Source organism: Sturnira hondurensis, unplaced genomic scaffold, assembly GCF_014824575.4.
Source record: "Sturnira hondurensis isolate 20B ecotype Veracruz unplaced genomic scaffold, ASM1482457v3 Scaffold0000396, whole genome shotgun sequence".
NCBI lineage: Eukaryota > Metazoa > Chordata > Mammalia > Chiroptera > Phyllostomidae > Sturnira > Sturnira hondurensis.
In genome coordinates, this window is record NW_028073027.1 from 6,899,466 (window position 1) to 6,915,359 (window position 15,894).

At 37.3% G+C, this 15,894-nt stretch overlaps 1 protein-coding gene across 2 annotated transcripts in view; it reads left to right on the forward strand.

The window, feature by feature from the left end:
• PLS1 (plastin 1) overlaps positions 1–15,894 on the forward strand; it is a 102,135-nt gene that overhangs the window by 37,567 nt on the left and 48,674 nt on the right. For both annotated transcript variants that reach the window (XM_037040245.1, XM_037040254.1), the window contains exon 2: positions 11,409–11,514. In XM_037040245.1, the coding sequence (XP_036896140.1) occupies positions 11,445–11,514 (70 nt within the window). In that variant the 5' untranslated portion in view covers positions 11,409–11,444. The remainder of the gene's footprint in view (positions 1–11,408; positions 11,515–15,894) is intronic.

Sequence of the window (15,894 nt, forward strand, 5' to 3'; positions counted from 1 at the left end):
ACTGGGAGACATAGCAGATCTACCTAATAAATAGAAGCACATACAGAGAGACAAAATGAGGAGCTAAAGAAACAAGTTCCGTATGAAAGAACAGGAGAGAACTCCAGAAAAATAAGTAAATATAGTGTAGGCAAGTAATCTACCAGATACAAAGTTCAAAACAGTGGTTACAAAGATGATCCAGGAACTTACTAAGATCATCAAGGAAACAGAACTTCAGATGAAACAGAAACCATAAAAAATGGACTAGTCAGAAATAAAGACTCCAATACCTGAAATAAAAAACACACTAGAAGGAATTAACAGCAGATTGGATTGAATAAGAGATTTGAAAGACAAAATAGAAAATGTCCTATAAGAATAGCAAAAAGAAAAATATTTTTAAAAATGAGGGTAGTTTAAAGGGCCTCTGGGGCAACATCAAGTATACCAACATTTGCATTTTGGGGGTACCAGAAGGAGAAGAGGCAGAGCAAGGAATTTAAAAAAAAAGTATGAAGAAATGATGATGGAAAACTTCCCTAACCTGGTGAAGGAAATAGGCATATAAGTCCAGGAAATGCAGAGTTCTAAACAAGACAAACTACAAGAGGAGTTCAAAACAAATCATAATTAAAATGCCAATAAATTAAAGCAAAAATCTTAAAAGCAGCAAGAGAATAGCAGTTAGTTACCTACAAGGAGTGCCTATAAGACGATGTCAGCTAATTTCTCACCAGAAACTCTTTGCAGGCCAGAGATTGGCATGAAATTTTCAAAGTAATGAAAAGGAAGGACCTACAACCAAGATTATTCTACCTGTCAAAGCTGTCATTCAGAATGGAAAGACAGATGAAGAGCCTCCGAGATAATAAAAAAGGTTAAGGAGTTCATCACCACCAAGCCAGTGTTAAAAGAAATTTTAAGGGTGGGAAGTGGGGGTGGCTGGGCTGGGGGGGAATAGTATAGAGAAAATGGAGACAACTAGAGCAACAATAAAAAAAAGTTTTAAAAAAATTTAAAGGGACTTCTTTAAGTAGTAGGAAAATATGAATAGTAAGCAAGACCTATGTACCTATCAGTAATCACTTTAAATGCAAGTGGATTAAATGCTCTAATTGAAAGACAAAGGGTAGCTGAATAGATAATAAAACACGATCCATTCTCATGCTGTCTACAAGAGACCCACTTTAGATCCAAAGACACACACAGACTGAAAGTAAAGAAATGGAAAAGACATTCCATGCCAATGGAAATGAAAAGAAAAAAGCTATGGTAGCAACACTTATACCAGACAAAATAAACTTTAAGACAAAGGTTATATAATAGGAGACAACAAATGACATTTTGTGATGATAAATGTCATCCTTTGTGATGATAAAAGGGTCCATCCACCAAGAGTATATAACCCTTGTAAACATTTATACCTCCAACACAAAAACACCTAACTATATAAAGCAAGTATTGATGGACATAAAGGGAGGTATCAACAATAGTACAGCCACAGCAAAGAACTTTAACACCTACTTGACATCAATGGATACATCTTCAGAGACAGAAAATCATCAAGGAAACAGCAGTCTTAAATTACAGGTTAGAGCAGATAAAATTAATTGATATCTTTAGAGCTTTGCACGTCATAGCAGCAAAATGTATATTCTTTTCAAGTGCACATGGAATATTTTCCAGGATGGGCCACATGTTAGGTCACAAAACAAGTTTCAGTAAACTTAAGACTAAAATTACATCAAGCATCTTCTCTGACCACAATGATATGAAACTACAAAAAGAAAACCGAAAAACGCACAAGCACATGGAAGCTAAATAGCAGGCTACTAAAAAATGAATGGATTAATAATGAGATCAAGGGAGAAATCAAAATATATTTTGAGAGGAATGAAAGTAAAAATACAGCGACCCAAAATGGGACACAGTAAAATGAGTCCTAAGAGGAAATTCATAGCAATTGAGGTCCACCTGAAGAAATAAGAAAAATCTCAAACAATCTAACCTTACATGTAAAGAAACTAAAAAGAGAACAATAAAGCTGTAAGTTAGCAGAAGGAAGGAACTAATAAAGATCAGACTGGGATACATGAACTTGAATCTAAAGCAAAACACAAAAGATCAATGAAACCAACAGATGATTCTTTAGAAAAACAAGATTGATAAATCTTTAAACAGAAGAAAGTAAAAGGAGAGGACTCATATAAATAATATCAGATAAAGTATCAAAGAGGAGATTGACAAGTGAGACCACAGAAATACCAAGAAATATAAGAAAGGACTACAAACAATGCCCACAATGGGACAATCTGGAAGAAATGGAGTTACTCCTAACACTGGACTACTTCCAAGGTTGAATTAAGAAGAAGCAGAATATGTAAACAGACCGATTACTACTAGCAGATTTTGAAATTGAATTCATAACCTAAAAGCTTCCCAAAACAAATGTCCTGGACCAGATGGCTTCACAGGTAAATTTTGGCAAGCATTCAAAGAATGAACACCTCTCCTTAAACTATTATAAAAAAGGAGAGAAGACTTCTGGGCTTACTTTACAAGACCAGCATTACCCTGATTACAAAATTAGACAAAAAAAGAAAACTATGGGCCAGTATTCCTGATGAACATAGATGCAAAAATCCTCAATGAAATGCTAGCAAATTGAATTCAATAATACACTAAAACGATCATACACCATGATTAAGTGGGATTTATTCCTGGGATTTGAGATTGGTTCAATATCATTAAATTGATTAAAGTGATACACCACAGAAACAAAATGAATGGTAAAAATTATATGATCATATTAATAGATGCAGAATAAGTGTTTAATAAAATCCAGCATCCATTTATGATAAAAACTGTCACCAGAGTAGGGATGGAGGGGGCATACCTCAATATAATAAAAGCCATATATTACAAACCCACAGCTAATGCCATATCAGTGGGGGAAAGCTAAAAGCACGTTCCTTATGATCAGAAACAAGACAGAGATGCCCACTTTCACCACTGCCATTCAGTAGAGTATTAGAAGTCCTAGCTACACCAATAGGACAAGAGAAAATAAAGAAAAGCCGTGCCGATTAGAAAGGGAGAAATAAAACCAATTATTTACAGATGACATGATACTACATATAGGGAACCCTAAAGATTCCACCAAAAACCTGTCAGAACTGATAAATGAATTTAGTGAAATGGCAGAATACAAAGTTTCAGTTCAGGAATCAGTCACATTTTATACACCAATGACAAATATAGAAAGAGAAATTAAGAAAACAGTTTCATTTACAATTGTATAATAAAATACCTAGAAATAAACTTAACTACCTTGGTTAAAGCTTACCCCTAGGTAAAAGACTTGTACTTGGAAAATTATAAGGTTTTGTAGAAAAAAAATGAAGAAGATATAAATGAAAGCATATACCATTCTCATGAATAGAAAGAATCAAAATCTTTAAAACGTCCCTACTACCCAGAGCAGTCTATAGATTCAGTGCAGCCCCTATCAATATACGAATGGCTCCCTGACCAGTGGGGCTTCGCCAATCGGGTGTCATCCTGCAGAGGGAATGGTGGCCAGCCCCATACCTGGTCAGGGCACGTGCCTGGGTTTCAGTGTTGCTCCTGATCAGAGTGGGTACCAAAAAGTAACTGATTGATGTCTTTGTCTCACAAAGATGTTTCTCTCCCTCTCTTTCTCCCTCCCTTCCCTTCTCTCTAAAAGTAAGTAAATATTAAAAATATATGTACCAATGGCGTTTTTCACAGAACTAGAACAAATAATTCTAAAATTTATATGGAAGCACAAAAGACCCTGAATAGCCATAGCAATCTTTAGGAAGAACAAAGTTGGAGATACCATGCTACCTGATATCAAACTATACTACAAGACTGTAGTAATAAAACAGCATGGTATTGGCATAAAAACAGACACATAGATCAGTGGAACAAAGTGGAGAGCCCAGAAATAAACCCATGCCTGTATAGTTAATTATTCTATGACAAAAGAGGCAACAATATACACCAGGGTAAAGACAGTCTATTCAATAATTGGTGTTGGGAATTGGGACAGATACTTTAAAAAAAAATGAAACCAGACCCCCTCTTACACCATAAACAAGAATAAACTAAAAATGGATTAAAGACTTAAGTGCAAAACCTGAAACCATAAGACTAGAAGAACTAAAACATGAGAAGTAAACCCTTCGACTTTGCTTTTAGTAGTATATTTTTATGATGGCTTCTGGGAAACGTTTAGGAGGGAAACAAGGGAGGAAACAGGAAACAAGAGAAACAGGAGGAAAACAAATAGGACTACATCAGACTAAGAAGTTTTCATACAGCAAAGGAAACCATCAACAAAATGCAAAGTGCTGCCGAATGGAAGAAGATAGTCCCCAACTGTAGATCCAATCAGGGATGAATATCTAAAATTTATAAAGAGCTCATGCAAATTAACACTATCCCCCGCAAACCAAACAATTCGATTAAAAAAATGTCCGGGGACCTGAAAAGATACTTCAAAGAGGACATACGGATGGCCAGTAGGTATATGAATAGATGCTCAACATCACTAATCATCATAGAAATGTGAATTAAAACCACAGTGAGCTATCACCTCACACCTGTCAAAATGGCCATCATCAGGAAATCAACAAACAAGTCGTATTGAGGATGTGGAGAAGAGAGAAGAGGGAACCCTCATGCCCCGTGGGTAGTACTGTAAATTTCGTGTAACCACCATGGAAAACAGTTCAGGAGTTCCTCAAAAAATTAAAAATAGAACTATCTTATGACCTAGCAATTCCTCTCTTGGGTATTTATCTGAAGAACAACAGAATACTGATTCAAAAAGATGTATGTGCCCCTGTGCTCAGTGCAGCATCACGCAGCCTAAGGGCCCGTCAACGAACAGGTGGGTAAAGAAGACGTGGCACATACTTATAGTGAAATATTACTCAGCCATAAAAAGCATGACTTTATCATTTGTGACAACATGGATGGACCAGTATTACAGGTGAGATAAGTCGGAGGAAGACGTATACCATATGATTTCACTTATATGTGGAATCTAACGAACAAAATAAACGGGAAACAGACTCAGACAGAGAACAGACTGTTGGTCAGAGGGAAGAGGGGTTGGGGAGCTGGGTGAAAAGGTCAAAGGCCTTAGAGCAGGGGCGGCAAACTCATGTTCACTGGGGGCCACATCAGCCTCGCAGTTGCCTTCAAAGGGCTGAAATAATTTTAGGACTGTATAAATGTAACTACTCCTTAACTATTAAGGAGTTGAAATTACATTCGGCCCTTTGAAGGTGACCTCGAGGCTGATGTGGCCTCCGGTGAAAATGAGTTAGACACCCCTGGATTAGAAGTACAAATTGGCAGTTACACAGTCATCATGGGGATGTAAAGTACAGCATAGGAAGTATAGTCAATAATGATGCAAATAACTCTATGCTGCCAGGTGTGCACTGGAAATATAAAGGGGAACGTTTTGTGAAGGCTATGATTATCCAACCCCTACGCTGTATATCTGAAACTGATACAACGTACTGTTGAATGTCACCTGTAATCGACAAATTAAAAAATCCTTTAAAATACAGAAAAACAACACAACACAACCCTGTCTGACTGTGATGCTTGCACTGAGAGAGCCGGGATGTGAATCGAACCCCACGTAGGATCTGGAGCTTGGGCACTAGAGGCGTTGGGTTTTCAGTCTCCTCTTCTGTCTGTCTTCCTTGGGCAGGTTACCTGGTCTCTGTAGGCCCCTTATGTACAGTTCCAGGGAGGGTGCCTGTTTTATCAGTGGAAGAACAGATAAATAGAATGAGCTATAGTGTGTGAGGAGATTAGCATAGTTCCAGGCCCTCTGAAAGCCTTTAGGCACATTTACCATTTTTTCCATTACTGGGCAGGGGTAGTGCGGTTGGGAGAGGAATGAGGAAAGAGGAGACTTTTTGGAGGATGTACTAGGGGAAAGGCTGCCTGACCTGGGTTAGCGGCTGTTTGGAGAACTGAGAATCTCGGGTCACCCTGTCTAGGGCCACAGTGGCAGGCAAAACAGAATGGCCAGGCAGTCAGAAGCTACCAATGAAAACAGCTTTGGGGCAGGGGATTGGTTATAAGGAGGTTAAATGGTAATAGAAAAAAATATAATAAAAGTACTATTTAATAATATAAAAAACTAAATCTCAAAAAAACCCTTCCCCAAACAAACAAGAGCTCTGGTCCCTCACAGTTGGGAGCTTTCGGAAGGCATCACAGTCTTGGTCCCCGGGGAGTTGCTAACGCCTTTTTCTCTGAAACTGTTCCAAGGACTGCAGGTCCTGCCAACCATAAAGGACTGCTTGTGCTAATTTTGGTAAAGCTTTTAAAGTCTCAAGGAAGTTAGAAATTTGAGGGAGGATAAAAGATCAGATCTATTTTCTCTAAATTGAAAAGTGCACTTTTTCAATATACTTACTTTACTTTCCAAATATATGTTTGGTTTTGTCAAGGTACACTTGAATATTGGGTGGGGTGGGGGGAGCGTTAATTGGTGAAAAAAGGTTTCAGTTAAAATGTTATGTGGTTAAAAAAAAAGCAGAGGAGGAAAGGAGTGTTGGACATCTTGAAGAAACGGGGCATGTGTCAGAATCCGTGGGGAGATAGATACATCTATCTACAGAACTCAGCACTGTTCTGGCCAGTGATCCTGGCTGTCTCTGACCTGCATTTTTAGGGACTGACTTTGGAAAACTGTGTACTTCTGAGCTGTCTTAGGAAGCTGGAAGTCCTAGGCATCCACATGTGTGTGCTTCAGTGCCAAGTGTTTGGGTACGGATTAGGTGATGTGTTCATTTCTAAAATTGCCAAGTGAATTCTAGTGTTTTCTAGACTGTTTCAGGACTGACAAGTATATGTGCTTGAGAAAAGTGAGTTGATCTAGCTAGGATTTTTACCTAAAACTTTACAAAGAATTTTACGGAGACTGATTATTTTTCAAGGGCAAATACTTATTTTACAAGTATATTTTTATATACTTCTATGCTTCATGTATTTGTGAATTGTGTGATTATTATATGCATACACGTTTATATGTTTATATGGCTCGATGTCATTATTTTTGGGGTGCTGCAGAGCATCCTTTCCTAGAGGCAGGAATAGGACGGAGTTGAGTTTCTGACAGAGCTTAGATGTTAGATTTACTGTGTGAGAGAGTCACGCACTTCGAGACCTTGAGAAAGTCACTCCATCCCATGAAGCATCCCTTTCCCAATTACCGAAATGAGGACGGCATTTAAACCTCTGACCAATGAGGATTAAATGAGAATGGATGCAAAGTCCTTAGGATGGTGCATGAGCACACTAATCACCTAAGAGTAGGTCCAGCAAGAAAAAGAAATAATAAAAAGTAATAATAATGTGTTACTAGTTATAGGGTCATTGGGCTTTTCTTCTAAGATGTTACAGACTATTTCAAAATTTGTTGGTAAACTATGTTCCCTTCCATAGAGTTTTAAAAAGTCATTGCTATTTTATTGTAGCAGAAACTTTTTTTTCATTGAAAAACATCATATTAAGAAATGCATTTGGGAATCATGTAACTGTAACAGTTCTTAATATACCAAAGCAAAGTATTTTATTGTCTTAGCCAACAATATATGTTACAGTAAGTTGCCAACAATATGTTACAATAAGTTTATTGTGTTATGCAAAAATGCCTGTTAAGGAATACCATATACTGTACTTAGTTTTATTTCAAAGATTTTTATTTATTTATCTTTAGATGGGGAGGGAAGGAGATGGGGAGAGAAATATCAATGTATGGTTGCCTCTCGTGAGTCCCCTGCTGGGAACTGGCCTGCAACCCAGGCATGTGCCCTGACTGGGAATCAAACTGTGATCCTTTGGTTCCCAGGGCCGCACTCAATCCACTGAGCTACAACAGCCAGGGCTGTACTTAGTTTTTGAAGAATTGTAACATTACTGCAACTTTGCAAAAACTCAGACAATTGTTGATATTATATATTTATGCATGAGTTTGTACTCGTAGAAGAGGCAACATATTTTCCATTGACAAGTCTAATGCTAACTCTTTATGCCTTTGTGGAATGCTATACATGATTTCACTATTTTAATCACAGTATTTTGCTTTGTAACAAATGTGATCTTACTTAAAATTGTAACATAGATAGGAACTTATATATGAGGTATGTCCAGAAAGTATGCAGCCATGTAATATGAAAAATCAAGACATTTATTGAAGAAGATATGAAATACAAGATACAAGAGACATTGTACATAGGACAATGACACCTCAGTCCCCTTCAAAGTAGACAAGTAGACATGTTGGGACATCACACAGTTCTCCCAGTGTCTCTTCCACTGTTCAAAACACTGTAAAATCTTTTGTTGGAATCGCCGTTAACTGTCCCATCGTATTTTCCTGAATCTCATCAACAATCTGAATAAAGTCTCTTCTCTTGCAAAGGTGATTTTAGTTTTTGGAAAAGCCAGAAGGTGCAGGCTGCCAAAACTGGCCTGTAGGAGTGCTGAGTCACCTGGGTGATTTGATGTCTCACCAAAAAACTCCGCATGAGACTTGAAGCACAAGCAGGTGCATTGTGTGATGAAGCTGCCAGTCACCAGTTTCCCATAGCTGCGGCCTTCTGAATTGTCCAAATAGTTTTCGTGGAGTAATGTTCAAGCCTAACACAAAATTTGATGCAGATTTGTTGCTCTACTCACTTAGTCATTTTGAACATGACAGCCACACTGGACACATGCTCACTCAACAGTGTCTACTGCCCCCACTGACTAGCACAGTGAGGTTGTCATTGTTCAGACATGCACATTCTAGTCCACTTTCCGTGGCTGCCAGGTTACATCAATGTCACTCAAACCATTCTCATTATATAAACAAAGGCTGGACTTTTTATGGACAGACCTCGTATATTAAGCTTATCAGTATCAGCATTCAGTAATGTGTACCTTTAGACCACTAGCATTTATTTTAATTTTATCAGTATTTTACTACAACTCACTGTATTGTTTTCAATTTTTAGTAGGCTTATGTTTTAAAAATGAATAAAAAATGCATATACTGAAAAGTAAGCCTCTTTTCCACTCTGCCTCCAATCCCCCATTTCCCCTGGAGAGGCAGTCAGTGTTACCTTGTGTCCTTCCGAAAATGTTTTATAAACATATATCTGATAGAGCTTCCATTTGCCCCACCATACTTGCTCTTCTTCTGCACCTTGCTTTGTTCTTTTAAGAGTGTATCTTGGAGATTGTTCTATATTTTTCTATTTGTTTCACTTAAGTACCAAAGAGCTTGAATCAATTTCTTTATACTTATAAAAACAAACATTTAAAATGAGAAACATAATATTGCATGGGCAAATTGATTTTTCAATAAACTCATGTGCTGGCTTTGCCTAATTATGGGAGATGAAAAACTTTTAATGTGGTTAACAAATGCTGTAAATTTGAATAGGCCTGAACAAAGAATAGAACTCCAGGTATATTTATCATTTCAAATGTAAGGTCAACACAAGGGCCTTTAATTTGCAGACTTCCTGTGGACTGCAAATGCTAAAATTGGACTACCATTTTAAAAACTTGAAGCAAGGGATAGAAACAGTTTTGAGTACGGAAAGTGGGTGGGATAACCAAAACCACAGAGTTCAAAGCCAGCTTCCATAGAATTAGCATTTTGCAGACCTGGAGGATTGTGTTTGAAAATCCTAAAAGGACAGTCTAACCTCTTTCAGTGGAAAATAACTTTGTCAATAGTTTTAAATATAGTAAAATATTTTAGAAGTGAGAGTTCAATAAAGTGTGATGTTTAATGCTGAGATTTAGGAAACTGCATCTGGGGAGTGAGATGAATTCTATTTACTTTTTTTTCCTACTCCAGTGATATGAATTTTTCAGATTAAAAATAAACAGTTTAGAATCAAATAGTGGGCAATGGTATATATATTTCAAAACAAAAAGATTTAATTACATATTTAATTAGAAATAGGCCCAGAATAATTGTAAGAGATAGAAATCTATCATTCTGAAAGAACACCAAAAACACTAACAAGCGGTTGTACACAGATTACAAATGGCAAACAAGCCCTTAGAGGACTTCACCCAATTTAGTGTGATTTGAAATGATGAGTGAAAAATTTTAATACATAAATTATTTTTAAAATGAGTTATTTTCCTGAACAGTTACAAATCTTCAGAGATGATGTTGAGCCTGCTATCCAAATATAAGTATAAAAAAGAGAATTTCCCACTGAGCTTTAGTTCTGGTTACTTTGTAAAACCCTCATTTTTACTCCTTTTCTGAAGTACGTATTAACTCTATACTGTGATTAGATATACTTAAGTGGAACACGATTTGTATTCATTTTCTACTTTACATTGAATAGCCACACTACTAAGTCATTGTAAAAATGAGTTGCCCTGATACATAGCAGAAACCTTAAGAATGTAATTCCACCTTGAGGTATTTATTTTGCAGAAATAAACATGGATATGTACAGGTATTTATAAGCATTGTGATTGCTGCATTGTTTATAATGAGATATTAGAAGCAGTGGAAATACTCTGAAACAAAAGATCACCAAGTGATGGCATAGTGACATGTGACCATTAAACACTGTATTGATAAAGAACGTAGAAACATATGATGTATTAGTATAAAAACTATAATGTAGTATATTAATAATTCTCACTCCTTAAAAAGTTATATGTGTACTTGAAAAGCGGAACAGATAGCTATAGATAATAAAATGATATGCACTGATATTTCTGGATTGTGGGATTATAGATAATGGTAATTTTATGTTTGGGAAGGCAGCTGTGCTCACTACCACCACTAATGGTGGTACCACTAATTTTCTGTTTTGGGCATGTGTCACCAATTACTTTCTACAGTGACTGCTACCTGTTTGTTTTTCTTTCAACCCAGTTTTGCATGATTTTTCTTAAGTTTGTATCGCTTGCTCAGAGTAAGAAGTGACCCACACAGAGAAAGGGGGAGTTGGTGGCAGTGGCTGAACGCAAAGCCCCAAGTTCCATCCGGGTCTCAGGCTTGTTTTTCTTGATTCTATTTGTGGATGTTGCTGTGTGTTAAAACTTTACTGTCTGATCTCTTTCTTTACATCACACATGCTACACTTTCCTCAAACTCGAAATGCAGAGTTTCTTCAAATAGTGGGTAAAATGTAAATGCACCCTCTGCAGGCTCTTAGGAACTAGCGCAGGGTGTGAAACGCAGGTGTTTCTTATCGGGGGATCTATTTGTATTCATTCCTTGTCAGCCAGGCTTCTCCAGTGATTTCTTCTAGGTTTTTTACTGCCTGTGTACTCTGTATTGCTCAGATAAATGTTTCTAACGAGCTCTCTTAATAACATTGCGTGTTTGTTTGTTTTTTTAGATATAAAGACCTGAAGGTAGTCTTTCCTGTCTGAAGATGGAAAACAGTACCACTACCATTTCTCGAGAGGAGCTGGAGGAGCTGCAAGAAGCATTTAATAAAATAGGTGTGCTTGGGAGAGACTAAATGTGATGTCACCCTTTTGCTTGGTATCAGTCTTCCAGGAACGGGGCAGTGCCTTTTATTGCTTCTACCATGACCCATTTATCCCAAGATTTTGTTTTTTCTATCTAGGTTTCACTGGATTCTTTTTCTTTCTGAAAGATAAACTGAAACTGGGCTTGAATTTCTAGGACAATTGTACTTTGAATTCTTTGATTATTTCTTTGCAAAGAATAATCCAGGTTAATGAATGACAGTGTAATTGAATATGCTTAACATGATATCCTCATTACAGAGAAAAATATAGAAACACTTCCTTGTCTGTAGACTGAACTCTGGCCTTTATGTGTTTGTCATGAACAATAACACTGTTTGATTCATGCCAAATATTTTAAAGTCTTAATATTCTTTTTAAAGGCCATATGGCTTATTTTCCTTTTCCTTTGTGAAGAATTTAAAAAATCTTAGTGTGGTTTTTAAAGGTTGTATGTCTTATATTTCTTCTGTCACTTTTTAAAGCCATTTTGTCCTGATGATGATATCATTTTAACAGCTTTGTATTTTTCTTCCACAAGTTTTCCCTCATTCTCTGTTGAATCGTGGTTCTCTTGCATCTTGCTCTTAGAAACCCATGACAAACAAAGAGAATATAAATAACCATATTTTGCACTAGTCTGCAAATGCATGTGCATGAAGGGTGAGCCCACTGAAAGCTGAAAAGTCAGTAGATGTTGGGATGGCAGTCCCACCACCCTGGCCCCTTCCCTGGTGGGTGCCTTGTCCAGTGCGGTTCATGGAGAACAGAGCCGGATGGTAGACCAGGGAGGATGTAATAAGCACACTTTTGTGCCTAGTTCTCACAAACCTAGTGAACACTGATGAAAACTAATGTAGATGAAATACAGAGCAGAAGGAATTTTTGGGATCAATAAAAAGAAAAAAGATTGAAGGGTAAAAAGTAAATCTCTTCAAAAAAAAAGTAAAGCTCTTAGGAAGCCTATGACTTACAAATCTTTGCTATGAAATGAAGTCTACAGATCTCTGGGCCTTTCCTCTCCTCCCTGGGGAGCCAATGCTAGCGTAACTCAGACCTGCAGAATATAGTCTTCATGGTGCCTGAGTTAGGCTTTCAGTGAATGCCTTAATTTTGCTATGATTTCTAAAAAAATCACTGTTAAAAATAAATGTTATAAGGTATTGTATGCAGTTCCCAGAGTCTTTTCAAGACAGAAACTAAGAAATTATTGGGATACCCTGCTCATTTTGAGCATTGAAATGGAGGAAGTTATAAAATGTATCTCTTTAATTTGGCATTTCTGTTATTTTATAGGTGCAGTTTGGTAGCTTCAATAAAAGTGCTACCTAGGTCTCAGAAAAATAAGTGAATTAGTAATCTGTTTGCTTTGTTTAACACACCAACTTTAATCTCTGTGACTCATGGACATATAATCCTGTAATACTTATTTAATGATATTTTGAACTAAGTAATTCTGGCACAATTCTGACAGCAGGACAATTTGCTCTGTGTCGGAGAAGTGCTAACAGTAGAGGAGTGTGTACTTGCCGACTTTGTTTACAAGAGAAATTGCTACTCATAATTTGTACCAATAAACTGTTCTCAGAGGCATCGGTACATGCCCATCCCACCTACCTAGATGGGGTATTTTGGTATCTCTATGGAGAAGTAGGGGATTAAAATACTTGACTTATGTTTTTATTGTGATGAGATAGACTTAAAACTTACCATTTAGGGCACAGTCCGGTGGCATTAAGCCTATTCATACTGTTATGCACTCACCACCACAACCGGTCTCCCAGACATTTGCATCTTCCCGTAGTGTTACTGTGCCCGTTAACCTCTCACTCCCATCTCCCCTCCCCATCAGTGCTACTGCCAGTCTACACTCTGTCTCTGTGAATCATGTTTGTTTTCTGTGACTGGCTTATTTCACTGAGCACAATGTCTTCAGCGTGTATATGTGTCATCTGTGGCACATGTCATCATTTCCGTACTTTTAAAGGCTGAATAATATTCTTTTGAATTTCTGTACCACATTTTGTTTATCCCTTCATCTCTCCACGGACACTTGAGTTTTTCCCACCTTTTCGCTGCTGTGAATAATGCTGCTATGAACATTATAGCAGCAAATACCTCTTTAAGTCTCTGCTTTTAGTTATTTTGCGTGTGTACTCAGAAGTGGTGCGCCTGAGTCACATGGTAATTTTAGGTTGAATTTTTTTGGGAGCCACTGTCCTGCTTTCCACGGTGGCGGCCCTGTTTGACATTCCCACCAGCAATGCACATGGTTCCGATTTCTTCAAATCCTTGCCAACGCTTGGTATTTTCCATTCTGTTTTTAATATAATAGTCACCCTCATTAGCTTGAAACAGTATTTCATTGTGGTTTTGATTTGCGTTTCCATAATAATTAGTGATGTTGAGCATCTTTTCATGTGCTTATTGGCCATTTGTATATCTTCTTTGGAGAAATATCTTAAGTCCTTTGCCCACTTTTAGTTTTTTTAATTTTATTTTTTAGTTATAGTTTATATTCAGTAATATTTTGTATTAGTTTCAGGTGTATGGCATAGGGGTTAGACGATCATATGCTTTACACAGTGTTCCCCCCGATATTTCCAGTGCCCACCTGGCACAACACACAGTTATTATGGTATCGTGGACTGTTTTCCCTGTGCTGTGCCTTCCATCTTCATGTCTGTTCCCATTTTTAAATCAGGTCAATTGCTTTTTTGTTGTTGCTGAGTTGTGGGAAAGTCTGATTTCCTTTGAAAGTATGATCTTTATGGTCACTTAACCTAAGCCTTGATTTCATCATTTAAAAAATTAGAATAGAGTTATTAACTAATTCAAGGTTGTAAGGATTTCATGAGATAAAGTAAGTCAAATCTTTAACATATCTTGGCACAAAATATATGCTTTTAAAGTGGTATCTATTATTTCTTGTCATATCACACTCAAACCACAGAGGTCATAGGGAGGGAGCTGGGATTTAAGCCCACACATCTTTCTGGCTTCAGAGTCATAACTTTGAACTGTTCTTATTAGTTTAGCATGGAGGTTAAGCAGGTAAATAACTTTTCCTCTATCTTGTTTATTTTTAAATATTCCCTACCACAGTGCTAGTATAGAAGTAAGACAGCCTAGTCTATTTTTTCCTTCAGAATTATAGGAAACAACTCTGAACTGGTGATCTAATAAATAATGAGTATATGGTGATGTACAAAATGATGAATTTTGGTCTGAATTCAAAGAAAACAGTATTAATTACTGCAATATCCAGCAATTTAGCTTTCTAAGTAACCTTTAAGATACAGCACCATTTTGGTTATTGGTAGATTCTTGGTTGAAATTTTTCATTGTTCTAAACTGTATTAACTTTAAAGCTTGTGTATGAAACTTTAAAAGAAAAATGTCTGTTTTTATCATTACTTCTGTTATAGTGAGGATAGCTCTTTTACTGCGAGGAAAAAGAAATATAGAGACCAACGCAACTACCCAATGAGCCATGAGATCCTATGAAAGGTGGGCCCGGGCTACTCACCAGCCAGCCCAGAGCTCTGTTGCCACTCTGGGCAGAAGTGTTCTGTGTCACTTTTGTGCTGTGTCAATAAGGGATATGCAGTCTTTAGGAAAAGCCCAGGGGAGGGCGTCTCAGTGATGATACGAAAATGCCAGGACACCTATTTCCAAAAGTGCAAATATAGGTGTGAAATTATTTTTTGAACACTTAATCTCAAAATGACATCACACATGAGTCAGCCTACATAATGGTATCATAAATACATTATGAAGAAGCAATGAATTATTAACACATGAAACAGAACTGCCACCAAGTGAAATGTAGACCAGGAATGCCTTACGTGTATATTACATGCACACGTTTTATGAACTGTGGGTCCAGCAGACCATTGTGTAAATTCTGCGAAGGGCTTGAAGTCCAGGTGGATGCCCCCTCGTGACTATTGCTGCTGTATTTCTTCAGGCAGCCGAGACTTCCCCGTACCCAGTTCTTCAAAGCTTAGTCATGTGCTGAACCTGAGTTTTTCATTTGTCAGAGCAGTGTTTGTACTACGAATGTAGAATACGTATGGTAATCCTATGGGGGAAAAGTCCATTGAAATATGATCTTTTTCCATAAAGCATATAGAATACCGTGCACAGTTCGGGTGTAGGAGAAAGGGTTACAGCCACTTGGGAAACAGACCTGAGGGGCTCTACCTTCCTGTGAACCTTCCAAACAACCATCTCAGTGCACCTCTCTGGCAGAATACAATTATTATTTCTTAATCTTTTATTTATTTATTTATCTTTAGAGGAGAAGGGAAGGAGAGAGGGAGAGAAATATCAATGTATGGTTGCTTC